The sequence below is a fragment of the Monodelphis domestica genome, chromosome 8 (genome assembly GCF_027887165.1).
Source record: "Monodelphis domestica isolate mMonDom1 chromosome 8, mMonDom1.pri, whole genome shotgun sequence".
In the NCBI taxonomy this organism is placed as follows: Eukaryota; Metazoa; Chordata; class Mammalia; order Didelphimorphia; family Didelphidae; genus Monodelphis; species Monodelphis domestica.
This window is the reverse complement of record NC_077234.1, coordinates 39,393,885-39,420,699: the sequence shown is the minus strand read 5'-3', so window position 1 is coordinate 39,420,699 and position 26,815 is coordinate 39,393,885. Positions and strand designations below refer to the sequence as shown.

At 44.9% G+C, this 26,815-nt stretch overlaps 2 protein-coding genes across 3 annotated transcripts in view; one reads left to right on the top strand and one right to left on the bottom strand.

Moving 5' to 3' along the window:
- The window catches only part of LOC130455949 (translation initiation factor IF-2-like), a 55,260-nt gene extending 53,709 nt beyond the window's left edge, over positions 1–1,551 (bottom strand). Inside the window, exon 1 of the mRNA XM_056808482.1 lies at positions 1,416–1,551. Within this exon, the coding sequence (XP_056664460.1) occupies positions 1,416–1,551 (136 nt within the window). The remainder of the gene's footprint in view (positions 1–1,415) is intronic.
- TBL1XR1 (TBL1X/Y related 1) overlaps positions 1–26,815 on the top strand; it is a 135,013-nt gene that overhangs the window by 2,929 nt on the left and 105,269 nt on the right. The window lies entirely within an intron of this gene.

The window sequence follows — 26,815 nt, the reverse complement described above, 5'->3', positions numbered from 1 at the left end:
CTTCAGACAGAAAGGCAAGGACTAGGCAGATGAGTTAAGTGACATGTCCAGGGGTAACACAGACACAGGACCTCCTGACTCAAGACTTGGTGCTCTGCCCACTGTGCCACCTAGCCCCCCCCCCCCCCATATTTATATAGGTAGTTATTTTTAAAATACCCTAAACCTTTAGTTAGAGAGCTCAGTCATCACTACTAAGCTAACATTGCTTCCTACTTTGACCAGTTGTGGGTGAAATGGAAGGGCTCCTTTTGTTGGATGTATATTTCAAGGATTATGCAAGATTTTAATAACTTTTCACCATATCCAGATATTTTTCCTTTGGTTTTCAACATGCATGGAAGATTGTTGATAATGGTACATGCATAAGAAAAGAACCAATTTGTTGTACATTAAATAACTTTTCATGTATTTGGGGCCTTTCAGCCGTACATCCCAAAGGAAAGGAGCCCGATGTAAGCACACACATTCCTGAAAAAGGAGATGTGATTAATAGACCTTTTGAATGACAACCTGTTGAATGTTCTGTTCATGTCCAGCAAAGAAACATAAACCAAGTTTTCACTTGTCAAGTGAATGTCTGACCAAAGGAACCCCCTTTCATAATTGATTACCGTGCTGCTCCAGAGACAGGATTCTGACTGGCTATGTTGTGGGCAAGTTTGTTGGCAGAATTTGGTTGATATAATGCAATAGAATACAAAATGGCTGGTAGTGGAGACTCTTTGGGGCTGTTGGCAGGTGGGGAGAGGTGGAACCCATTTGGAGAATCGAGGAGGCCGTTGTCTTAAGTTCCATGGGGAACAATGACCAAGTTAGAACTCACCAAAAGGAGCAGGAAGGACTCTGCTGGAGGTGGAAGTTCTGCCAGGCAGCTTCTAGAGGGAAGGATTGATCCAGGGAGAGGGCCCCAAAGGCCGGAGAGGAGAAGCTCCTAGCCCGGGGACCTTAGGCCGCTTGGACACATGATAGCTGCACAATCTTACTTGACTTCTCTGGACTTAAGTTTCTTATCTGTAAAAGGAAAGTTTTGAACTAGATAACCTCCAAGCTCCTTTCTGGTCTGAAAGCGATGAACACACTGGAGCCCCAGCCTTGAGGGTTGGGCTGGTTTGGAGGCAGTCAGGGTGCCATTTTCTCCCCCTGTCCAGCAAGGAGCAGAAGTAGAAAGGAAATCCCCTAAAAAAGTCATTGTTGACATGGTGTAGCCCTTTGGCAGCGATGTTGGTGCTCTGGTTGTGATGAGTCCTGTTGCTCCTTGGAATGTTCTCCCCCCTTCGTGGCTTGGAGGGGTCTCACCATGTTTCTGTGATGCCTTTCTGTGCACTGGGTCAAGGGTCAGAGCTGAGGACTCTAAAGGGTCCCTGATCCCATCCCTCGCAGGCCTAGTCTGTCTTTCCATCCTCACTCCACACCCCAGGTCCGCTCTGCTTGTCCAGCCTGGCTGTGAGGAGCCTCAAACTTCATCTGAAGCTCTCTGTGGGCCTCAGTGACCTTGGGGGGTTTTTGTTTTTGGTTGGGCACTTCCCAAATTCCAGCACCATCAGTCATGCTAAGGAGGGCCTCTTTGGACTGAGGGCGTTTTGGGGGTTTTCCTTCTCTCAGGGGTTACCATGGCCAAAAATGTATCGCTTAGTTACTGGTCAGACCTCATTTTCTTTGCTAGACTGTAAACTCCTTGAGAACAGGGACTGTTTCACTTTTGTTTTTGTAGTTTCAGTGCCCAGCATGGTGTTTGGCAAACGGGAGATGCTTATTGATCGAGTGACCAAAAGGAAACAATCTATACTGTGTGTTTTAGCCCAAATCTGTCAGGCAGTTTCTTAACCTAAAAGTCCACGGAGGGACAAAGTTTCTCCTTACAGACCGCTGCTCTCTGCCTGAAACAAAAGATGACTAAATTTTCAGCTGCAGCATCAATAGAGATACATAGTTTAAGTTTAGGGTTTTTTAATTTATGAATAGAAAAATGGTAACATTAATGACAGCATGCCTTCATCAAACTCTTCTCCCCAAGTGTACCCTTTTTAGTCTGATTGGTAGGAGAAGGGAGATACCTTCCTTGAATTAACAAGAGTGACAGTTCCAGGCTTAGTTTGGTCATCATAAACCAGATAATTTCTACTTCACTTGGCCACGATGAATGCTAATGATGAGGTCTCAGAAAATTGGGGTTAGTCACTGAACTTGATTAAGCCTTCTATAGTCAAAAGAGACCAGAGGGGGAGGCTTCAGACCTGAGTGTTTGTCACAGAGACAAGGCCCCATGGCTGTCCTCTTGCACAGCTGAGTGACTGGGCTGAGTTGGGAGGGATGACTGAAAGCAGCCCCATTTTGTATTCCTGGGCACAGCTTCTGAGAGTCCTGGGCTGGGGACCTCCACCCCAGGAGGAAGGGAGGGATCCTGTGATCACTTGAATAAAAGAGGTTCCCTGGGCCCAACCCACTCATTTCACAGGTGAAGAAACCGAGGAGGTAAAGTGACTGACCTGAGGTGTCCCAGAGTAAATGGGAGAGGCAGGACTTGGTCAGTCCAGGGCTTTTTTCCCACACCTCCCCTCCTGCACTGCCTTCCCCCTCACCTCAAACACAGTACCTCCACATCATCTTGGATTCTAAAGAACTTCTAAGAAGCACTAACCCTGGCACTATTTTCTTCCTACACCTCCATGGTATTGAACAGTAAAAATGGATTAAAAATTTGAATCAGGAGAGAATTTGATAATAATCTTTGATTTAAAAACAAAAAACCCAGCATGTGTTTACTATTGAGATCTTAAGAACTGCATGTAAGTAAATGTATTGTTACGCAAACAATGGCAAAAAGATCTTTGAGGCAATTTTAAAAATTCATTAGAAGACCATCCTGCTTATCTGAAAGGACTAATGGGATCATGGCTTTAGAATTGGAGAGCAGCAGCCCAGCCAGAGCAGGTCTAGAGCCTCATGTCCTAACTAAAGGCAGCGCTGCTTCTCTTCTGGACTCACCTGGTAAGGCCATCTGGCAAGTCTGGGCAATGGGGGAAGCGGGGACTCAGCGGTCTTCTTCCAGAACTCGTGCCCAGCCAGCCTCATTGCCTGAAAACTAGAGGCTCTCCATAGGCACAGGAGGATCCCTTGAAGAGGTTGAGGGTCTGTGGCCTGGAGGAGAGAAGACATTGCAGATCTAGGGCCAGTGAGGTGAAAAGACCAATTTAGGCTTGTTTTAGGACAAACGAGTTCCTGAGAGTTGGCTACCTGAGAAGGTGGTTGGTTTCTCCAGAGGCCTTAAAGCAGTAATGACAAACCTTTTAGACACAGTGTGCCAGGCAGAGGGGTGGGGGAAGTGAGGAATGCCCTCAGTGTTGAGAGGGGAAAGGGAACAAACTGAGTGCTCCCCCGCTTGCTCCCATTGGCTGCTGGGTGGAGGGGTGGGGAGGAGTGGTGGAAAGGGGGAGGGGAGCAGCTCTGCCTGAGTACCTCTGCCTTTCTAGTAAGGGGCTGTAGGGGCAGGACAGCCATGCTCTGTCTCTGGCACCTGTGCCATTGGTTTGTCATCATGGTCCTAAAGCAAAGAGGGGCACATTTATACTTGGCTATCTAGCATCAAAGGGATTCTTGTTCAGAATGGTTTTGGTTTAATGGTCTTCCTATTCTAAAATTCTGTGACTTTAAATTTTGCATTTCCTTGAAGCACTTGAAGAGAGCAGTGTGATATAGTGGAGTGATTGCTGGCCTTGTGAGTGTAAAGACCAGAATTAAGAGTTGGACTAGATTATTTAAGAGTATGGTCACCAGGAATTTAATCAATTCCAAATGATTTTTTTTTAGCAATTTATTTACAAAAGGAAAAGAAGTGAATGTAAGAAAATCGGAGAGAGGATATCTAACTTAACACACTAAGTATTTTGCTCGGCCCCTGGCTCAACCCAGACAGGGCTAATTAGTCCTCAGCCAGAGGGGCCTCAGTCTTGAGTTGTGAAGCCTCTCTCAAGAGGGTAGGTCTCTCCTGAGGCTAGTCCCTTCAGAAAATCCAGGAAAGGAGTCAGCCTTTTTCACTCACGTGGTAGTTCAGAGGGAGAGATTTAAGAACAGTCCCACCAAGTCCAAGGTCTCAGGTCCAGTAAGCAGATTCTTCACCAGACTTCAACTAGAACTCAGAACTCCGAAGAACGAACTCAAAACTCCAAAGAATGAAGCACTCCCTTACAGGAAGTTGTAACTCTTTTTAAAGACGCTTCTTTGTGTCACTTCCTGCGCCTTCCTTTACTTTTATGTGGACAAATTATCGTCTATAGTTTTGCTTAGCACTGCCCTGGGGATAGTTGTTGGTCTCCGATTCGTCACCCACTTTCTCACACATGGGTCACAGACCTCCCCCACTCAAGTGTAAGTGGGGTGTATGTGCTTCTGGTGATTAATTCTGAAAATGGGCAGGGGAGAGTTAATCCCATCTTCACAGGAATCAGGAGAGTTCAACTTCTTCCTCTCCTACTTGCTATGGCCATGGATAATATTCCTTATTTGTCTTCATTTATAAAATGGGGAGGATAATGAACCATTTCTTATAATAATGCTAAAATAAATGCGATTAGTTATTCTTGCACTTTAAGGTTTACAAAGCGCTCTTCTCTCCAAAGTTTTACAAGTATTTGGTGAAAGGGTTTTTATTCCCATGTTGAGCTTCAGAAAAGTTGCTCCTGTGAATTGCCCCTGTAGGGGTTGGAGGAAGGACCTGAACTGTTTCCCAATTGGTATGACTTTGCCAGATACTCTAATCACTTGAAAGAATATCAATTCTTTTAAAGGGTTTTTTTAAAAGCACACACATATGTGTGTGTGTATATGATTACATGTATATACACACATATGGACATATATTGTTTTGGTGGTAAGACTTCTTTGAGTTTATAGAATCTTAATTTTGGTGGAGTGATTCTAGAACTCATTTTGGTAGCACCCAAAATTAGGTCTCCTCTTCTAGCCATTCTTACCTGCTCTTACTGTGTTCAGAGTGGACGGTTACCTCCAGCCTCACAACGTAAAACTCTTTTGAGTTATTGGGTCATTCCCTTGGCATGCGTGTACATACATTAATTTGCTCTCTACTGGTTTTTATCCCTCTCATTCTATATCTTCCAGACTGCAAACCTGCAAGTCATCTTTTACTCCTCTATTTCTTTTTCATCTCATAGCCAATCTATAGCCATCTGTATGGTACGGTGGATGGATTGCCAGACCTGGAATCAGGAAAACCTAAGACATTTACTAGTTGTGTGTTTGGACAGATCACTTCATCTGTATTCCTCAGTTTCCTCACCTTTTAAATGGGGATAATTGCACCTAGTGCACCCTTATGCATCTTCATGAGCCCCTCATCTGCGGCTTGGATTATTTGGACAGTGACCTCCTCAATAGACTCTGCCTCCTATCTCGCCTTCCTGATTCTCCTGCCATATTCATTCTTCCTAAAATGACTGTTTTCCTCATCCCCTCCCATAACTTCCTTTTAGAGATCCTGGTCTTTTCACCGCTTCATGGGGCCCGCCCTGACAGATCAGTGCCGCATCCCACTGCTTAGTCGTTAAGGATGCCCTTTTGGTCTTCATTCCAGACTCATCTCATGCTTTTGCTTAGGTTCTTCCTGGCTGGAATACTCTCATCTGCCCAAGCCCTTTCTTATGAAGGGCCTCCTGTGCGACAGGCCCTGCTCTGAGTGCTGGTGCAGGCATGCCAGGGGGATAGGTGGGATAAGCCAGATAAGGGGCTTTCTGTTTTGAGTTGGGCTTAGCTGGAAGAAAGTTGGCATCTGAGGGATAATCACAGCCAGAGCTCTTCCTTAGGAAGACTCTCTGGGCACACTTGGGTGGAAAATGCCTTGGAGAAGAGACCCAAGGCAAGGAAGCAATTCTGGGGGAGAAATGAGAGCCTGCATCTAGGCAATGATCATGAAGGGTTGGGGAAGGCGTTGGTGGGAGAGATTTTGTGGAAGCAGAATTTTGGATTTTGGTAAGAAGCGGCAATACAAGTCCACAGAAACCAGTCCAGTCAAAGGAGAGTGGGTTTAGAAGGGGTAGATTAATTCCCTTTTGGCCATGTTATCTGAGTGCAGTCAGAAGGGCCCTAGATTTAGAGTTTGAGGACCTGGGTTTGAATGCTACCTTTAGTGCCCTTGGGACTTTGGGGGACTTAGCTTTATAATCTGTAATGTGGGGGTAAGGGGCTTGGGGAGGTCTGATTAGACCAGGAAAACCTTTTCTAGCTCTAAATGTTTGATCTCATGACTTTGAGATGGTCAAGGGACATTAGACATTTATAAATGTGGGACCGTTTGTACAATGAGAAAGGTTAGACATGGATGGAGATTTGGGTGTTATTTATTGCCTTAGGATTGAACCCCTCCAAGTAGGTGAGGGATCAAGGAAGAGGGAGGAGAAAGTGAACTCAAGGCAGTATTTGGGGGGCTGAGATAGCTGTCAGATTTGTAAGCGGGGAAAGTGGGAGAGGGAGGAGGAGCCAGGTGTCAAGGGCCAAAGTAGGATTTGCTTTGTCAGGGAAAAGGAAAGAACTGGAGATGTGTAGGAGCACATAGGAGTGAGTCCTGGATGCCCAAGTGTTTATGGTCAAGTTGGAGAGGAGGTCATCTGAGAGAAGGCGATTTTGGGCCGAATCAATGGGCTGCATTCAAGGTCAGGGGAGTTTAGATAACATGGTTTTTGGGGAGGTCCAGTCAGGGTGACTGTGGGATGTACTCCATTGTTTTCAGGAATAGCAGCAGAGGAAGAGGAATGGTGTTCTGTAACCTTTGCTTAGAAATAATGGGGCATATATAGAGCCAATGACAGATGGGTGAAGGATCCAAGGATAGAGGATGGGGAATTGTTGAATTACTTTATAGTCAAGAATGGAGAAGAGTGAGTTACACACACACACACACACACACACACACACACACACACACACACACACACACACACACACAATATGAATATGCTCCAGTGCATAGAGAGTGGGTGTATGTTAGGAGGTGGGAGAGGCAGAAGGATAGGTGGAAAAAGAGAAGATTGATAGGTGAGGAATTCCAGTCTCTGGGGACAAAAGAAGTTGAATAGCTTTATAAGTGATGGTGAGTTTTCACAGCTTCTTAGTTTGAACAAGAGAAGACCTCCAAGATCATCTAGTAGAAGCCCCTTTATTTTATAGATGGAGAGACGAAGGCTGAAGAGGAGAAGTGGTTTGCTTCAGGTCAAACTGGGTAGAAAGTTGCAGGTCTAAAATTAGAACTCATTTCCTTTGACTCCAGAACTAGTTGTCTTTACCATTTCTTCCTTTAAGGTCTGAGGTAGTGGTTCCCAAGGTGGGATCCTTGGACTTTGTGGGGCCCTGAGAACCTTTCAGAAATTCATGAGCTCAAAACTATTTTCATAATATTGCTTAGATGTTATTTGTCTGTTAAGATACTCCTCTTTTCTGATACATATCTATATTATATCAGATTTTCTTCATAGGCTTCAACCTAAATGATCCATCCCAACAGATTAAATGCAAAAGCAGATGTGGGAAACTGATTGTGTTCTCTGGAGCCAGACATCAAAGAGATTTGAAAAAATATGCAAAACAATGTCACTCTTCACAAATTTTTTTGGAGGAAATATATCCTTATTTTATGAAAAATATGTTTTGTGTTAATGGATTTACTTTTTAAATGAATTAATATGCTTTAAAATTTTATCAGTTTTAATTTTTAATTTGGCAAATCTCTACAGATACAATGCACATAAACAAAGCCCTTTTTGGGGTCCTTAATAATTTTTTCCTTTCTTTTTTTTTTTGTTTTTCCCCTTTCTTAATTACCTGTTTGATGATTCTCTTGTGTTCTGTGTTTGGGCATCACATTTTCTGTTCAGGTCTGGTCTTTTCTTTATGAATGCTTGGAAGTCTTCTATTTTACTAAATGACCATACTTTCCCCTCCTGTAAGATTATAGTCCGTTTTGTTGGGTAGTTGATTCTAAGTTGTTGTCCTAGTTTCCTTGCTTTCCGGAATATTATATTCCATGCCTTTTGGTCCTTTAGTGTAGTCACAGCCAGGTCTTGTATTATCCCAACTGTAGTTCTATAATATCTGAATGACTTCTTAGCAGCTTGTAATATTTTTTCCTTGGTCTTGTAGTGCTTGAATTTGGCTATAACATTCCTGGGTGTTATCAGTTGGGGATTAAATACAGGAGGTGATCTGTGGATTCTTTCAAGCTCCACTTTTCCCTCTTGCTCTAGAATGTCGGGGCAGTTTTCTTGGATAATTTCCTTTGGTATGATGTCCAGGCTTTTTCATTTGTCATGATCTTCCAGTAGACCAATAATTCTTAAGTTATTTCTCCAGAACCTGTTTTCTAAATCTTATCTTTTGTGGATGAGTTGTTTCATTTTTTCATTCTTTTTATTTTATTTTATAGTTTCCTGCTGCCTTGTGAAATTGTTTGCTTCTAGTTGTCGTATTCTAGTTTTTAAAGACTGAATTTCATCCCTGGCTTTTTGGTTATCCTTCTCCTTCTGGTCTGATTTTCTTTAGAGGTCATCTTTCATCTCCTTTACCTCATTTTCAAGCTGGCTAATTCTGGCTTTCAAGACACTATTTTCGCATTTTAGTTCAAGTGCCTCTGTTTTCAGATGACTTATCTTGCTTTTTTCCTTTCCCAGTTGTCTTCAGCCTCTCTTAATTGTGTTTTGAATTGTATTTTGAATTCTTTCAAAGCCTATGTCCAATTCACTGGAGTTTCTGTATTTTTGCTTGGTGTTCCTTGATCCTCCTCTGTTTCACTTGCTCTTTGTTCATTGCCTGGATAGAAGCTGTTGATTATAATTTCTTTTTTTCTTTATCTGTTGTTTGTTCATATTTGCCCCTTCTTTTCCCTCTGTAGTTGTCTGTAGTCTTGCTTCTCTCATTATGTGCTGCATCTGTGGGTTTGGGCTATTCTGTCCTGAAGGGGCTTCTCTACTCTGCTGATTGGTCAGGGTGAGCCCTGATGCCAGATCTTTCTCAGCTGTCAGCAGAAGCTGAAAAGGAGCTGGGCTTCCCACCTTATTATTAGGGTGTTCTGTAGTAATTGCAGCCTTCACCCTTGGAGTTTAGTCAGCAGGTTCTCAGTGGAGTCAGTGGGGGAGGGGTGTTGGAACTTGAACTTTGCTGTCCTCTGAAGGCTTCTTATCTGCCCTATTGATAAGATTAAGCTCAGGCAGAGTTGATCTTGCAGAGCTGGATGTGCCCTGAGGCCAAAACCTCAGGAAGGGGTGGTGGGGGAGGCAATATGGAGTGTCTGTGATTGGATTGCCTTCTCCGAGCTTCTCCAGCTGCCTCTCTGAAGCCCGTGTTCAAAGTCCTGAGCCAGGCACAGCTGTGCCTGCAAGGTACTTTCTCTGGACTAGAACCCTTGCAGGCCAAGAGATTCCCACTACCAATGGAGGCTCACTACTGTAGGTGGGGGAGGGGTCCTGGGACCTTCTTTCTTCCTTCCCCTTAAACCCGAGTGTTCTAGAATTCAGGGTTTTTGGGGGTGTGCCTTTTAAGTTGAGTCCAGAAGGAGGGTTCCTTAGCTCTGTCCTGTTAGATTTGGTTTTCAGTCCCCTAGAAGCATTTTGTTTTTAATCAGTGAGGAAGGGTTTTCAGAGGTCTGAACTTTTGATACCTCTGTGCCGCCATCTTGACTCTGCCTCCTTTTCCCTTTTTTTTTTAAATCCTTACCTTCCATATGTAAGGAATTAAATTTTATGTTTGGACTAAATATATGAAAATTCTAAGATAATACTGTGGTTGCCTATTTAAAAATTAATACAGTATAAGTTAAAATGACTTAGTAGCTTTTATTTACAAAAAAGGTGTAGAGAAATATGAAAGTGGGAAGAGTAAGAGAAGTCTAGCTTATCACCCTAAATGTTGCTCCGTCCCTGGCTCAGCCCACGCAGGACTCATTAACCCCTCAGCCTGAGGATTTGGTGATAAATTAATCAAAGGTTCAACCCAAGCGGCCTCCTCTAAGAAGATGAGGCCTCTCTGGAACTAATCTCTCCAAAAGCCAGGAAAGGAAGATCAGCTTTTCACTCACCAGAAGATCCAAAGGGAGAAAGAAGATCTGAGTCTTACCAGAAGCAGTCCAAGAGCCAGAGTCCCAGGTCAAGTTGAAGCCGAAGACTGAAGTCCCAAGGTGAAGTCCCGAATGAGAAGATCCTCCAACCTGAAAATTCAGTATGAAGACCTCTTGCACAGGAAATTCATCATCTTTTATAGTCCTTTTTTAACATCACTTCCTGTCCCTTCCTCTACTTCATGGGGACCAATTGCAGTCTTTAAATTTTCTTAACACTGCCCAAGGGGCAGATAGTTGCTACTGGAGGTGTATCTCACTTTAGTAAGTGGTTTGTGAACCTCCTCTACTTAGTGTTAAGTAGGGGTGTCTTCACTTTTGGTTGATTAAATTTAAAAGTAGGCAAGGGGAGAGTCAATCCCATTTTCACACATATTAAAATCAATACTGTGTATTGGTTCCAGGGCAGAAGAATGGTAAGGGCTAGGCAATGGGGGTTAAGTGACTTGTCCAGGGTCACTCAGCTAGGAAGTGTCAGGCCAGATTTGAACCCAAGACTGTCTCATCTCTACACCTGGCTCTACATCCACTGAGTCACCCAGCTGCCCCCTCATTCATAATTTTTAAGAGTGGAGAGGTCTTGAAGCCAAACAGTTTGAGAAATGTGCATCTGAGGTGTTGTGAAGAGTTGTCATAGGATTGTTTTGGATGAACTGGAGGCAGGGCTGTTCCAGGGGACATCAACATGTATTTTGAAGTTGAGAAAGTTGGAAGAATGATCTGAACATCCATATTAGTCCAGCCAGAAGAATTCCCTCATCTGCATTGCCCCAAAGCTTTCTAAGTTTCCTAGATATAGTGAGAAATTGACCCCTCCACCCTCCAGTAGAGGACATACCAGTAACACTAATTCTTGGTGCATTTTACTTCTGATAATTTCCCCATTCTTTTCCTTGTGTTTTCTGTTTTTTAAAAAGTCAATCAACAAATGAGCTGGTGCTCCTAAGGCCTCGTGCCTGAGCACCCCATCAGACACTGAAGCCATCAGGAGAAGCCACTGTGGTTGAGACTGGACACTATGGCCAATCATCTTCTGGCCATGTGGATTTTACTCTTATGCTCTGTAGGCAGCTAGGTGGCATTGGGGAGAGAGACTGGGCCCTGGCACATAGTAGGGATGTTCTAAATACTTTTTTTTTTAAAACCCTTACCCTCCATCTCAGAATCAATACTGTATTTAATTCTAAGGCAGAAGAATATTAAGAGCTAGGCAATGGAGGTAAAGTGACTTGCCCAGGGTCACATGGCTAGGAAGTGTCTGAGGTCAGATTTGCACCTAGGACCTTCTCTCTTCAGGCCTGCCTCTTTATCCACTGGACCACATCTAAATTCTCTCTTTCTGTGCTGAGTACTAGAAAGGCCTCATTGCAATACACACACCAATGCTTTTAAAAAGAATGATTGATGTTTCTAAAAACAAATATTTCTATGTTGAATTCTTTTTGGACATTTTCATTTTAGTGCCTAAGGACACTTTTTAATGTCATTGGTTGTCACTTGAACCTGTGGTTGTTCTAAGAGCAGTATGCACAGAGCTAGGCTTTACTGAGAACTGAAGTATAAGGATCCTATGGGAAGTCCAGCTGGCATTCCAGAAATACCTGAATTAAATAAAATACATTATTACTCAGAAGGGGAAAGTGCACTTTTTGGGTGCCACATTAAGGGTAGGAGTTGAAAAAAATGAGTTGGCAGGTGGCAAAATTTTCCTGTTGCCCTTGAGACATTTCTTAGAGTTAAGATTTATTTTCATTTATCACTAAGCATTATCAAATCTGAACATTTCCAAATACATAGAAGAAAAAGGATAGTAAAGAAGAAGAGATTTACAGGTTACTGAGCCTGTTCCAATACTTAAATAAATAGACCTTATTTCAGTGTTGCATTTTTTGGTCAGATTTTTATTGATCTCCCATTTTTCTTTTTAGTGAAATTTTTCCTATGAATTTATATTTATGTATGTATATCTTGATCTTTTAGTAATTGTAAGCTCTAGTGGGTTGGTATAGGGGAACATTATTTAGAATCTTTTTGACATAAGCAACTGAATTATATTAACATAAAATGACAATTGTATCTTGTCTGAGATAGGTTAAAAGAAATATTAGGGTTCTCTTCTTGGTAGTATGTCTTCCAGAAGACATCAGGGTAGGATACTGCAAAAATAAAGGTAAACAGTGTCCAGGTTCATATAAATTCATGCTCATACTCATGGCTAGCTCTGCTTTGGACTATTGAATAGCATTTTAATATAGCCTACTGAACATGAAACACGGTTTCTCTACAAAGCTGTGGTTATTACTATCTCATGGATAAGTTGAAATTTCTCATTTTCCAGTATCTATAGGGACACCATCCCAGAATTTTCATGTTTAATTTTTTATGTTTTAAAGAAGAAAAAAAAATGGACAACTTGTTTATTGAATCCTACAAGCTGCCCAAGAACGTGCTTGCTAGTACTTTGCCAGACAAGTGACTGTGGGGTAATAGCTGTTGCTGCTCTGTGCTGCCCTATGGGCTAGTCTTCTGTCTCTGACTTAATTTAAACAGGTTAATTGGGCAGAGTGTATTTTGTCGCTTGTTATTTTGTGAGTATTCAGTGATACTAAGTGTAAGGTTCTGATCGTCTAGTTGGCTAATAGGCCAGAGGATGAGCCTCCTCTCTTTCAGTGGCTTCTTTCTATTTTCCTTTGATCCTTCTTTTGTGGGGGTCACATGCTTTGGGGGTGAAGGTGAGACAGACTGGCTGTGTGGGATGGCTGGATGGACTGAGCCCCATCTTGGACTGTGGAAGAGAACCTGAGTTTAAGCTTCCCTTTTGCCAGTGGCCACTCTTGCCCTGTGAACTCTGAAAAGCAGTTTGTGTCCTTAGCTTTATGTCCATATTTAAAGGAGTCCAAACTCCCTTTTCTAAAAGCGGGAAAGGTTTAGGTCAGAATGGTATTATGAGCACCTGAGGAGAAGGAAAGGCCCCAAAAACCCATTGTTCTTAGGGGCAGCCCAGGAGCTTCCCTCCTTGGGGGCCCTGGAAAGTAGACTGGACTTTGCCTTTCTAGGCTGGGCAGCTTCAGGGGCTGCTTTTGGTGGCTTGTGTCCCTCTGAAGCCAAGTTTGTGTCAGCTGTGTCCTCTGTATTATAAGGGGATTAATTTGTAAGTGAGGGGTTCAGTCTTTCAATATAGAGGGGGAAAGAGAGGAGACCCCCCCTTCTCAAAGCAGGGTACAGGGGAGGCTGCTGATGTTTAGGGTTGGTTCAGAGAGAGGAGGGGGGGGTTTGAAGATTTCCCCCTTCTGCTTTCCCTCCTTAGCTAAAGCTCCTCTCCCCAATTCACTCTTGTCCCTCTTGTCCCCCTGCCACTACTCGAGACCAAAGGGTCTCCCCTTGATCTGTTCACTCACACTCAGCTTGGGAAACATAACTTTTTAATGTCAACTCAATTAGGTAATACAAAAGGAATAATGGACAGGGAAGAATGGGAAAGGAATGTGGGAAAAAGGGGTCCCTGTCTCTATCTAATCCCTTTTCCTTCCCTCCTTGAATTTGGGGGAACTCCGTCTTTGGCAGCCTGAGCCCCCTCAGAGAAAGTCAGGTTAACTCACCCTGGGTTTGGCCCCTTGGCCATAGTCCAGTCAGGGCAACAGGAGCTGAGGTAAAAGTCTGCTCAGGTTTCTCTTCCGAAAGTCCCTTCAATTGGGAAGTGTTGGGGGGAAAGATTTCCAGTCACCAGCAGGAAAATTGGGTAACCCTCAGGAGAAAGTCTTTTCCCATCTTCTCTCTTTGGCTTCTCAAGACTGAGAGCAACCAATTCCCCTATCATCCAGAGTCTTACCCCCTCCAGATTCCACTCCTGGGGCCCCCTCCCCCACTAATGCGATTAGTTTCACACACACACACTTCAGCCTGGCACTTTTTCTTTAGTGCCAGACTCTGTCACACCTCCTATGCTCCCCCCTTCCCCTTACCTCCCCTTCCCAGCATTTCCCAATCCATCTCTGAGCTCCCTCAGCTTCTCCCATGCCTCTGCTTCTGGGTTTCTTTCTTTGCCTCTTGGTGGCTTCTGCCAGGTGAGCCATCATGATTCTCTCCTTTGGCTCCTCCTCTGACCTTAGATAGGATTGAAACCCCGCTCCCCTTGTCTGTCTGTCCCCCTCTCTCTGATTCCCTCTGTCTGCCTGTCCCTCCTGCGACTGTGGGAGAGAGAAGTGGAGGGGCCAAGCAGAGACAGCTTTTCTGAAGGCCTTTCGCAGGGGAGAGAGAGCTTCGGGGAAATGTAGACGGGACTTGGAAGCAGTCGCATAAAGTGGACATGTAGAGGGTCACCCCTGGCAAGGACCGATTCTGCCACAGATTTGGGCATGAAGGCACTGAGGAAAAGGAGGTGAGGTGAGGGGATGCTGGGCTGCCAGAGCTGGAGCACAAGAGAAGACTCATGAGTGAGACTGGCTGGGCTAGGAAATGGTTTGGAAGTGGATGACGCCATTTGGCCTGAGGAGCAGGTTTTTCAGTGTCACCGCCATTCCTCTTTAGATTGCTTGGGAACAAGTAGGAGGTGGAGGTGGTTCTGAATTGGGCCCAGACTCCATCCACCCTCTGGTGGCGGTCCCTGCTGGCAGGGAGGATTCTGCTTCAGCTTTGCCCTAGGAGATAGCACCAGTCTGTGAACACGGGGGTGACCAGTGAGCTTTCTTAGGGAGTCCACCCTTTTCTGGGTGGTCTCTTCTCCTTGGGCCTAGCGTGCTTCAGTTTCCCCTGGGTGCCTGTATTCCTGCTCCTCTCTTGAAACCCAAGTCAACAGCTCCTTCCTAAAAATGGTGATTTCTCACCCCTCTTTCTTCTCCAGCCACGAAGAACCGCTCTTTTTCACTAGGAACATTGAAGTTTTCATCTTTCTTTAGTACCTACCTGCACTCAGACAAATAAACACTCTACATTTGTCATTGGGAAGAGATGCTCACTAAGTCACTTTAAACCCGTTTTCCTCCTGCGCCTGCTGGGGGAGGGAGCACTTCTGTGATCCAGACCTCGTGGCCCTTTTTCTGTGAGTCCATTCACTAGCCACTGAGCTGTTTTTCGGGTGTGTTTTCTCCCTATTAGAATATTAACTTCTTGAGGGCAGAGACAGTTTTTCTTTTCCTACTGGTCTTTGTCTTCCTAGTGCTGGTCATTGGAGCTTGTTGAGCCTCCTGCAGTGTTGTGCACATAATAGGTGCTTAATGCATTTTTTGAATTGGATACTGCTTTGTGTTGGGAAAGCAATTTCAACGGAAGTTTGACATGTTAATTCTTCCAAAATGGACACTTAAAATATCTTAGGTGGCTTTGACTGGAACAGTTTTTTTTTTTGCCTGATCTGTTTGATTTGGACTGAATGGCAGTTTGGATAAAGGAAGTCATTTCATTTTGTAGATCTATGTTTGAATGAGGGTAGGAATGAGTTATGATTTGAAATTGCTCCTTATTTATTTGAAATTTCTCTGTATTATCATCTCAGAAAGTTGCTTTCCTTTGTGTGAACTTTTATTTTTAGTAATGGGGCTTTTTTCTATATCCTGTTCAGTGTTTTTCTTGTATGAAGGAAAGCACAGTTTATGTCCCTGGAAGGATTTATTTAATCTGCAAAATCAATAAAAAGAGTACCCTGCAGTTTTTAGCAAACGTAGTGACAAGAAAAAAACCATTGCTTTCTCTTCGTAAATTGTGTACAGAAGCATGCTAATGAACCGGTGCCAAATATTGTCAACTTTCATCTCTTTAACTTGGATATTTTTGAATCGTTATGATTTGCTAATATCTTTAGACTGCTTCATGTGATTCAAGCTACACACTGTTTAAGAGGGTCACTTGGACAGCACCAGATCTGCAGCCCTCACAGAGGACTCTAGCGAATGGATGACCTCCTAAAATGCATTCCAACCTATTGCTTGATCTTGGGGAGATGAAAGCCATTTAAGATTAAAAAAATTTTCAAAATAATCTCAGCTTTTTGTTTATGTGGTGGTGGTGGTTGGGGCGGGGATTTGCTTCTTTTTACAGAGGTTCAGAGAAACAGTGGCTTTAGTTTGCCATTTACTGTCATGTTCTGAGTGAGGCTGGCTAGGGCCAAGTTCTTTAGTTTGGGTGGGTTTAGTCTGGGTCCCAGAGAGTTGTCCATTTGCCCGTTTTAGTTTTCTTTTCACTTGAAGTAGATTGGAGATGGATTGGATGGAATCTTCTGGATGGTCGTCAGGGCAGGGGCTCAGGTTCCTGAGGGGGGTGCTTGCCTAGGATGAACATGCGTCTTAGCGGAGGTGGTCTTGAGGAGCTTGGCATTTAGGGGGGTGCTCCCTGGGGACCTGTGCTGTTTGGGGATGCTGTTGCCCCTGGTGCAGTACTGGGAGATCCGGCTTCCTCCTTGTGCTGGCTGGTCAGTGTTTTAGAACTGCCAGGCCTTATTTCCTTCATAAGTGACCTTTACACGTGAGCACTGGCTTAAAAGGAACTTTCAAACGATTGAGTCATTTTACAGGAGGCCGTCAAGCCCTGAAGAGTGTCTGTGGCGGTGTGGAGCCCAAGGTCCCCCGCGGGTGTTGGGCCATTCCCAGACCTTGGACCTGGGCTGCTTTCCCTAAGGGAGGCTTTGGAGTTAATCATTGTGGCTTCCCCGGTGCTCCCCCCCTTTCCTTTGTGCCCGGCCGATTCCTGCCATTTCTGTGGTGTGGGGGAAGTGCATCTTCATCTCCTCTTCCTCTCTGAGAGTAGGCAGGCAGGCAGTCTGACAAGGCTTTTCTGGGCACCCCCCCCCCCCCATCCCTGGATCTCAGGAATGGGAAAACTATCCTATCCATGGGGAACCCCGGGGACCTGCTGTGTTCTGACCCTGCTCTAGGCGCAAACAAACCCGTGTCTGCCCCCAAGGAGCTTCCGGAAGTCTAGGAGACCTGACCATGGAGAAAGCCTCTGAGGCGAGCACTCGAGAACCTGTCCCCAAACAGCTTCTATCCGAACGGGGAGGATGGTGCTGAGAGAGGGGACCCTAGCAGGGCCGGAGAGGGAAGGACAGCTCCTGGGGTGAGGGAAGGCTCCGGTCTTCTTTGAATAAAAGACTAGAGAAGTTGTGTGTGAGAAGTGGCCAGAAGACAGTTTTCCTGGACAGCCGAGTGTGGGAAGAGCGGGATGATGTTGGCGGGAGGGCTCAGGCCGGGGTGCACTCTGGGAAGATGCCTGCGCGCAGGCTGGGAGGCCATCTCAGGAGTCGCAGGAGCCAGAATGAGGGTGAACAGGGCGGCGTGAAGGAGAGGGTGGGGAGGTAGAAAAGGGAACGTTTGGTGGCCAGCTGAGGGCGAGTTTAGGGTACAAGAAGGAACCTGGGGAAGAGGATCTTCCCTGTCCATGCTCGGTTGGAAACGGAGCCCGGGGGGTCCTGCTGGCAGCTTCCCCCAAGGTTGTGCTCTGCCCATCTCTGGCGTGGCTCTTCTTCAGTGTCCAGCATCCCTCCTGTTCCCTGCAGAGCCCTGCGGCCTGGCCTGGGTCTTGCTTGATGGCCTCCTCACTGCACAGCCACATTTTTTCTTTGGGGTGGTGAGGGCAGAATTCCCCCAAAGCAGAAGCGCTGGGCCCAGCTTGTTCCTCGTCTTTGTGCCCCTCGGGTGCCAGTCTGAACAGTGGCATTGCTCACCACTTGGTTTTCTCCGAGCACTGAGCACAAGTAGTAACAGTCAGCTATCCAGCCTTGATCCAGAGAGAATTTCTTCTTGGCCTAGTCAGAATCACTTTTGTTGTCCTCCTTCAGCCCCATCAACCATGCCTGATTCTTCAACCCCATTTTGGGGTTTTCTTGGCAGAGATACTGGAGTGGTTTGCCATTTCCTTCTCCAGCTCATTTTACAGATGAGGAAACTGAGGTAAACAGGGTTAAATGATTTGCCCAGGGCCACAGAGCTGAGGCTGCATTTGAACTTGGGTCTTCTTGACACCCTGGACCACCAGCTATATTGTGAATTTAAATCTCCAGTTTTTTAGTTTCATTCTGGTGAACATCCCTTTTTCTGGTGTAGCCAGTAGCAAGCCAGACTTAGGGTCAGCAAGAGCTGAGTTTGAATCCTCTTTATTAGTCATGTTTCTACCATTTCGTTCTATGCCCATAGTCAGGTGGGCCCAGGAAGAAGAGAGAGCAAAACACACAAGGGGCATCGAAGAGCAGGATTTACTGCAGAATGGAGAGAGCCCCGGCCCTGGCATTGGGGTAAAGGAATTGGGCAAGTGTCCAAGTTCTCCAGCCCACTTCTTTGTCTGTAAAAGGAGGGGCCAGCCTCTGCTTCAGGCCTTGGGCATCCTGAAGCTTCTCCAATGGTGCTGCCATCTGGGAAATAAAATAGTTACAGCCAGCATTTACAAAGCCCTTGAAGGCTAGCAGAGTGCTTTCCTAATAGGATCCCCTGGGAGGGAGGTGCTATTATTATCCCCATTTTACAGATGGGGAAATGGAAATAGAGGTTTAGTGACCAGTAGCCCACCATCAGTCAGTGTTGGAGGCCACATTTGTCCTCGGCTCTCCCTGACTTTGTGTCCGTGTCTGTCTCCTGGGCCACGGGGGCCTGACAGCCCTGTTATTGCTCCCTGATGGCACTTGAGACCTTCTTTCCCTTCAGTACCTTGCCCAGGCCCCTTGTTCTGTGTCTGAAGGCCAGGGACTGCCTCTAGCAATCAGCGCCTAAGGAAGGTGTGCTGGCCCCCTTGTTCCCCCAGAGAACCTCTAGAGCAGCGGTTCTCAACCTTTCTAATGCCGGGACCCCGCAGTACAGCTCCTCATGTTGCCGTGACCCCAAACCAAAAAATGATTGTGCTGGCTACTTCCAAACTGTCATTTTGCTACAGTTCTGATTCGGAATGTAAATGCCCGATATGCATGATGTACTCTCATTGCTACACAGGGAGAGGTTGAGAACCGCTGCTCTAGTGGGTCTCTTCACCTTGAGAAAGCTGCTGATTGGCCCTCAGGCTGGCCAGTCAGCTAGTTTGCTGGACCATGGTTGTGGGAGGGAGGAGAGCCCCAGCCTTGAGAAGTAATCTTGGGGCCTGTTGTCAGTAGAGTCCACCCAAGGGGGCTGAGGGCCTTCCTGGCGATGTGACAGTATTTGGGGCAGAAAAGAGTGAAAATGAACAGCCGGTGCGGGAGAATTCTCATGTATAAGAAGCACAGAGTTGGTAAAATTCCTTAGGAGTCTGCTTTTTCCTGAAAAATAAGAAACTTTTGGAAAATTTTACATAGATACATTTTCATAAAATTACAAATTGCATTCTCCATTCAGTGATTACTCAGGCTCTGATAGAGTCTACTTTAAATCCTTTTAATGGAAGATCCAATTAAAATGTTGGAAAATATTAATGATTTTATCAGGTCTCCCTTGAAAAGTGTTATTCAAAAGGGGTGCTTGGCCGGGGGGCAGGAATTAGCCCAGAATAGAAAGAGGAGTTTGTATCTTGTGGCCAGGTCACTGTGCCTCTGGACTGGGCTGGCCACTCAGTCAGTCCTGCTGTGGCCCAGCTCTCCTCCTGACTGACCCTGAGCAGTTGGGGGGGAAGGGGGGAATGGGGGAAGTCTAGCTGCTCATCATTCTGCCCAATGAAAATGCCTCTTGGACCCCATCCCTGGCGCAGGGCCTCCGAATGCCCCTGGGCTGGGAGCTCGGTGCCCTGAGTCCACAGCCTGCTGTGGTCCCAGCCTCAGTCTCATGGATGAAACAAAAAGAAATGCTCAGAGAGACTTTGGGCAAGAACCGAGTGACTGGGAGGAGGTGAACCTGTTTGTTTTGGGAAAGTGCTTCTCCTGGCCTTCGGGAACATGGAGCCAATTCTACCACTGGGACATAGCATCTTAATAAAAGCTCACTTTCCCTGCTGATTGAGGGAGCTGGGGCACCCATCTTTGGGTAATTGTAGTTATTTCATGGCATTTGTAAGAATTAAATTTAAGAGACTGGCTGTAGATTAATAATTTTATTAAATTAAAAGGAGGGGAAAAAGTAGGTACTTAGTTGGCTAATCTGTGGCCACCATTTTGGGCCTCCTTGCTATACTCCTCCTGGGTCCAGTCAGCATCATCCTCAGGCATGCTAAGACCTTACTTCCTCCTCACCTCACCTTTAGAGAGTCTTCTCTGCCCACTAACTCTCACCCATCATGTCTCAGGAGCCAACCATAGTTTCCTAATTTGCCTGGGAGAGCCCTCTGCTGTTTCTGGATATTCTTGGTTGCCTTGCTCCATTTTTCTGTCTGTTGTTATGCCCTCTTGACTAAATTCATCCACTGATTTTTCTCACACAGCCCTCACTTCCACCCCAAGTTCAAACTCACGCCAGGTACCCGTAGTCAAATAAAGGGAAAAAGATAAATTCCCTTTTCACACATTAAAATGAAAAAAAGGTTTTCATTCAACATAATTATGACATTTTCTATATATCTACTCATATGTCAAAATGCAAAAATGCATTCAGGTAGAATGAGAGGATCTAGAGGAAAAGGGGGCATTAGGTGGGAGCTGCCCCCTGAGGATAGAAGGAGGAGAAGGAAATCTCTTAATTTAGAATGATTGGCTGGCCCATTTGGAGCCCTCCCCATGCTGATGAGGCTAATGGGTTTGGTAAGGCCAAGGAAGGACTCTCCTCTGTGCTTTGCCTGATATACTCAAGCTTTTTAAGAGGAAAAGTAAATGCAATGGAAAAAACTCCCAACAGTCTTCAAATTTCAGTAATTATCAATTCAGTGAGTGTTTTGGTTTTAATAATATGTATTCAGAAGTGATCAGATGCTACTTAATGAGTACATGGCATACTCTGTCTTAGAGCATGGGTCCTAAGTGGTGCGGACATGGAAAGAAAATGAACTTTGGGACAGAAGGTTCCCGAGGTCGAGCCGCCTCACTCTTATGCTAATCTCAGCCCCCAAAGTTCTAAAGTGACACTCCGCCTGTGCTGGTTCAGTCTGATAGCTTTTGGATGCTGGTCCTTTGGGAAGGGAAAGAAGAGCAGGCCTGGATGGGGAGGATGCAGCCATTCACTGCTCAGTGCCTAGGCTGTAGGAGCACTTCTTGTGCTCATGGTCAGCTGAGCCCATGGAAATTCACCCTTGGTTGGGCCAACGATCTTGAAGGAAAAGTGGGGCCCCTCTTTTCTTGCAGGAACTCAGCCATCCCTTCACTGGGGGTCACTCCCCACAGTCCATTCAAAGACACTGCCCCCGAGGGCCTTCCCAGGTTCTTAGGGCCCTGATTGCGTCTGCATCCCTGCTTCTCCCTCCACTCACCTCTCGGACATCTTGTGTCCCAAATGTGTCCAGAACAGAACCTGTCTTTCCCTCTGAAACTCTCCCCTCTTCCCAGCTTCCTTGTTACCAATCCAGGCACCACTTCAGTTTGAAAGCTGCCACCTTAGGCCAGGCTCTTAGGCCTCAGCCAATTGGCTTCTCTGCCCAAGGGCTGACCACTGTCCTGCCCTCCCCCCAGCTCAAACCCCAGAGCCTCCCTCTGTTCTCCAGGAGAGGCTGCCACCAGCTCTGGGCTTCCTCCTTCCTCCAACCCAGACTTTTGGGGCTAAGAAGAGCCTAGAGTTGGATGCTTAACCAGGTCCCTCCTGCTTTAGAACCCTGGATCCTGTGACCTGTTCACGTGGTGGTCTGGCCATACTGGGTCATTTGGGATCCTCCAGAGCATCTCTGTGCTTTGGCATTCCTGGAGTGGTCTCCTTCCTCATCGCTGCCTCAGCTGTCTGGGTGTCCTTCAAGATTCAGCTCCTGGGCCCCCAGCTGCAGGCCTCCCCAAGTCCCCAGCCCTCCGCGGTCATCACTCTTCTAGTCTGTACGGCTCTTAAAAACTATCCTGTGTAGCATTCCCTTTTTGATTTACCTCCCCAGGGTCCAGCAGAGTGCCTGGAACATAGCAATGGGCTTAACAAATGCTTACTATGCTCAAAGTGGCTAAATCCCTCTGTGGATGGAGCTCTAGATCCAGCCGGGCCTGACCAGCCTTTGGCCGCATCCTCTCATGCTGGATGTCTTCCATGACTTCTTTTGATATCTCCGGGATTAGATTATATCGCTAACACACACACAAAACAACAGCAAAGCCACTATGAATTTATGATTGAGAGGCCCAAAGTGCTTCTACTTTGGGAGTCTGTTTTCTTTGGCTAAAAACTGGAGACTCTAAAAGTAAGGAGAGGGCAAGTTGATAGAAGTAAATGAATTTTTAATGCATCCTAACTTAAACCTGTGGAAACTACTTTATGTGAAATTTCTAAACCACCAAAATAATGCTTGTGATTGAGTAGGTCATTATAGATCTCTCATACACACATATAAAATTATAGAATTTAGCACTTAGCATTTAATTCAACAATAGTTCTTTGAGGCACTTTAAGCAGCTGTAATTCTACATTTTTGATACACCACAAGTTTTTATAGCACTATTTAGGGGATAGGAACTAGAACTGTAATCTTTTTCTTTGTGGTGTTTTTATAACTTTCCATTCATATCTAACTTTGAAAATGATTGTTTAAAAGATAACCATAATCTTTCATGTTGATAGGTAGTAAATTCCTTGCTTTCTCCCTAGTTCCTTTGGGAAAAGATAATTTATTTTTCAATTTGAATTAATTTATTTAGTCAATTTAGAACATTATTCCTTGGTTACACAAATCACAATATTCCCCCCTCTCCCCCCCCTTCCTGCAGCCTAGGCGCAATTTCATTGGGTATTACCGAAATTGGGTATTACCGTGTCCTTGAACAGAACCTATTTCCATGTTGTTGATGTTTGCACCAGGATGTTAATTTAGAGTCTACATCGTACCCAACCATATCCCTTCGATCCATGTATTCAAGCAGTTGTTTTTCTTCTGTGTTTCTACTCCCTCAGTTTTTCCTCTGAATGTGGATAGTGGTTTTTCTTGTAGATTCCTCCAAGTTGTTCAGGATCACTGCATGGGAAAAGATAATTTTCCAACACATTATGAAAATGTTCTTAAAGTTTCAAAAGTGTGGTCCCTTTTATCCCCCAGTAGAAGTGCTCTGGCTACGTCTTTCTTAACTCATAGAGAGAAATCAGGGATGGGGGAAATTATTTTCCCTCCTTCAGAGTTCAACTGAGTGCCATTATATTGTATCTGCAGAAAGCGACCTTTTTCCTGCAGCCAAGTAGCATAAAACAAATTGTGGTTTTCACAGTTCCTCCAGGCCTTTTCAGCCTTCTTTGGATGTAGATCCAGAAGTATCTTTCTCTTGATTACTTCTGGTATCTCTAGAACAAGTCTGCACTGCCCTTGGCAGTGGCCCCTGTGGGCAGAAGGGAATGGTTCTTGGCCTCCAGAAGCTTCCTCTTCCAGAGGAGCCATCTCTTTTTCCCATCTCTCCTGGCTTTGATACTTTGTTCCAGAGATCATGGATGAAAACCTGCCACCTGCTCAGGTGCTCACATTTTTCCATTTCCCCTTTGGGATATTTGTAGTTTCTTTTGTTCAGATAGCTCTGTTCCATAATTCACAATCCTCCTCACCAGCAACATCCTGGGCAAAGTTGTGTCCGGGTTTTTTTTTTCTCCTCTTTAATCATGGCCTCAACTCCTTGTATGGTTGCCCCTCAATAGGTATATTGGTGTACTGCTCACGTGTCAGGTTGTCTATCTATCCAGCTGCATTTGGAGAGAAGAATAAAACAGATCCCAAAACCAACCCAACAGTTCTTTGTTGTTAGAAATTTCAAGTGGAAGAATTCCCCATTGGTGGAGGGGGTGGGAAATGAGCCGTAGAAATAAGTAAGGCCTCTTTAGTCTCTTGTTTCAGAATGAAAAACTGCCTCCAGAGCTCCCAGAACCCCAGAACCCCCTCCATGATTCTGATGATGATGGGAGGCTCAAAAGTCTGCCCCAGGCAGGATCCCCACCCTTGAGCTGGGAATGAAGTGTGGCCGTGTCACACTGAGGACCCATGGCGGTGCTTTGAAGTCCATTTTAGTGATTATGTCTCCAGCCTAGCCCTGTGCCTGTCACAGAAGACACTCAGAACCTGATTCTTGATTGAAATAAGATGAAATTTGGGTCATTTAAGAGATTGGCCTGTTCAGGGGAAACCAAGTAGATGAAGACCACAGAGTGAACAGTGGAGTTAAGCAGCAGCAGGAAGAGTGGGAAGCAGGCAGCACCCCGGCTTGAAGAGCCACGAGAATCACTTTGGGAAAATCTTGTTTTTTTTTTCACTCATCCCAAATTGCTTCCCTTCAAGTCTACAATCACATGATGATGCTGTTTGTCTCTGAAGAACTCCAGGAGCCCGAGCCTTCGAAGCTCACCGCCACCAGCATCTTTGGGGACGAGTGACCTTTGGGACCTCGAGGCCTAGTGCTCAGGGGCTGCCCTGGGAGCCAGGATGTAGAAAGGTCGACCTGGCTTGAGGCCCCTGTGGCTATGCATGGGTATGAGCAAGAATCTCTAAAGTAGGGCCTGGCAGTGATTGCCCGATAAGGTCTGTGCTGGGGCTGGTGAAGGCAGTGATGGAAAAAGGAAAGGCGAGAAATCAAATGGATAGGATGGAACAGGGGGCACAGCCATGGCTGACAGAAACACGCTCAGAATGAGCAGCCACCCCATGCGGTGCTATCCATTTTGCATTTTTATGACTTAGCAAAAAGAGTCCCTCTAGTTTGGGCACTTCACCATGTAGCATCTGGATGTGTTCTCCACTCTTGATTTAAATGTAATTTAAGAAATATTCTTCAGTGTCCTTTCAGGATAGTAAAGAAGCTCTTACCATTTCTCTCTTCTCAGTAGTTCAAGGGGATAGTCTCATGGGGCTGTGATAATAGAGCTATTCATTTCCACATTCATAATAGGTTCTTCCCCTTTTCTATGTGTCACTTCTTGGGTGGGTTCCCCTTCCCCTGTTCCCGTGCTGTTCAGTCTGGGTAGGCACCAGATAGGCCCTTTGAATATATGAAGTGGTCAATCACTACAGCTATCCCATCACATTGAAGGGGTTAGGGGCATGGTGCCCTTAAAAGAACAAGTAAAATGTTTTAGCCTTCCCTTTGCACCAGAAAAGGTCTGAATTTTTTCTTTTTCTTTTATAGGTATTTATAGTACCTTTTATTCATTTATGAGTTACTAAACTTTTTAGGAGATCTCTACATTTCTAGCCTTTGCGTGTCTTCTATTTTGCTGGCTTTTATATATTTTAACTTGTGTGTTTATGGTATTAAAAGATAAAATATGTTGATATATAATATGACACATATATTTTGTGCATTTCTGATTGTTTAATTTCTGTGTCATCTGCTGGCCTTTTGTGTCATCTGCAGCTTTTGCAAAACTCCCGAGTTCCCATTTAATTTCTCTGCTCACCTGCTACATATTGAAACCACAATGGAAACGTTGAGAAGTTTAAGGGATCCCTATACTTGATTTGAATGTAATGGCCAAGTCCACTTGGGTAGTTGAACCCCTCATCTCATCATTTCCTTAGGAGGTGACCCGGCTTTTGTGGTGACACTGGCAGGTTAAAAGATAGTTCTGCTGCCCCAAGTTCTGAATTGAAGTTGCAATCTATTTCCAAACAGAATCAGTGTGAATCAGATAAGAGACAGGTGGTTTCTTTACTACATTGTATTTCAGCTACTGCTTCAGGAATGCAAAGGAATTTGGGTATATTCTCTACAATTAAATTGATGCTTATTATACAAAAAACTGGAGGTTCTAAATTAATTCTATTAATTATTAATAAATTCTAATAATTATTAATGATCCATCTTATCAATTATTTGTTAAGGATTTCTTTTATTTCTTAGTAGGGCTGATGTACTAATTTCAAAAGGAATTGAGAAATAGGAAGAGGTGAGGTACAGGGCAAGTTGTGAAGAATTTCAGGTGGCCACTGCCTCTGTATAGATGGAGGCAGCAAGATTTGGGTTCAGATTCTGCCTCAGGTCATTCATTTAACTGGTCAGCATTAGTCTCCCCATCTTCACAAGGGGGATAGTAGCACTCAGATTCTGCTTTAGCCACTAATTATGTGACCTGGGAAGAACTCCTATTTTTTAAACTAAAAATTAAAAAATGTGTGTAGAAACAACTTTTGAAAATTGTTTTCTGGCATTTTAGGATTCAGATTCTTCTTCCCCTTCCCTCTCCTTGAGGCAATAAATAGTCTGTAAGAGGTTCTACCAGTGCTTTCATGTGACATATGGGCATATTCATCACACCAGAACAGAAGACAATCTCACACATGTCTGCAGACGGACTCCCAGCACTTCTTCCCTGACTGGGGAGAGCATTTTTATCATGCGTCCGTTGGAGTGATCTTGGAACCTCGGTTAGTCCTTCATACCTGATCGTTGTGCAGTTATTTCTGTTACCGTGTACACTGTTCTCCTGGTTCTGCTCCTTTCCCTCGCACCAGTTCAGAGAAGTCTGTCCACATTTTTCTGAATTCATCCTGTTCATCCTTTCTTAGAGGGCAATAATTTTCCATGACAACTTTGTACCATAGCTTGTTCACCATTCTCCAGGTGATGGAGATCCTCTCTTGTTTCAAATTCTTTTATTTATTTATTTAAAAAAAAACCCTTATCTTTTGTCTTAGAATCAATATCATGTGTTGGTTCCAAGGCAGAAGAGAGGTAAGGGCTAGGCAATGGGGGTTAAGTGACTTGCTTAGGGTCACACAGCTAGGAAG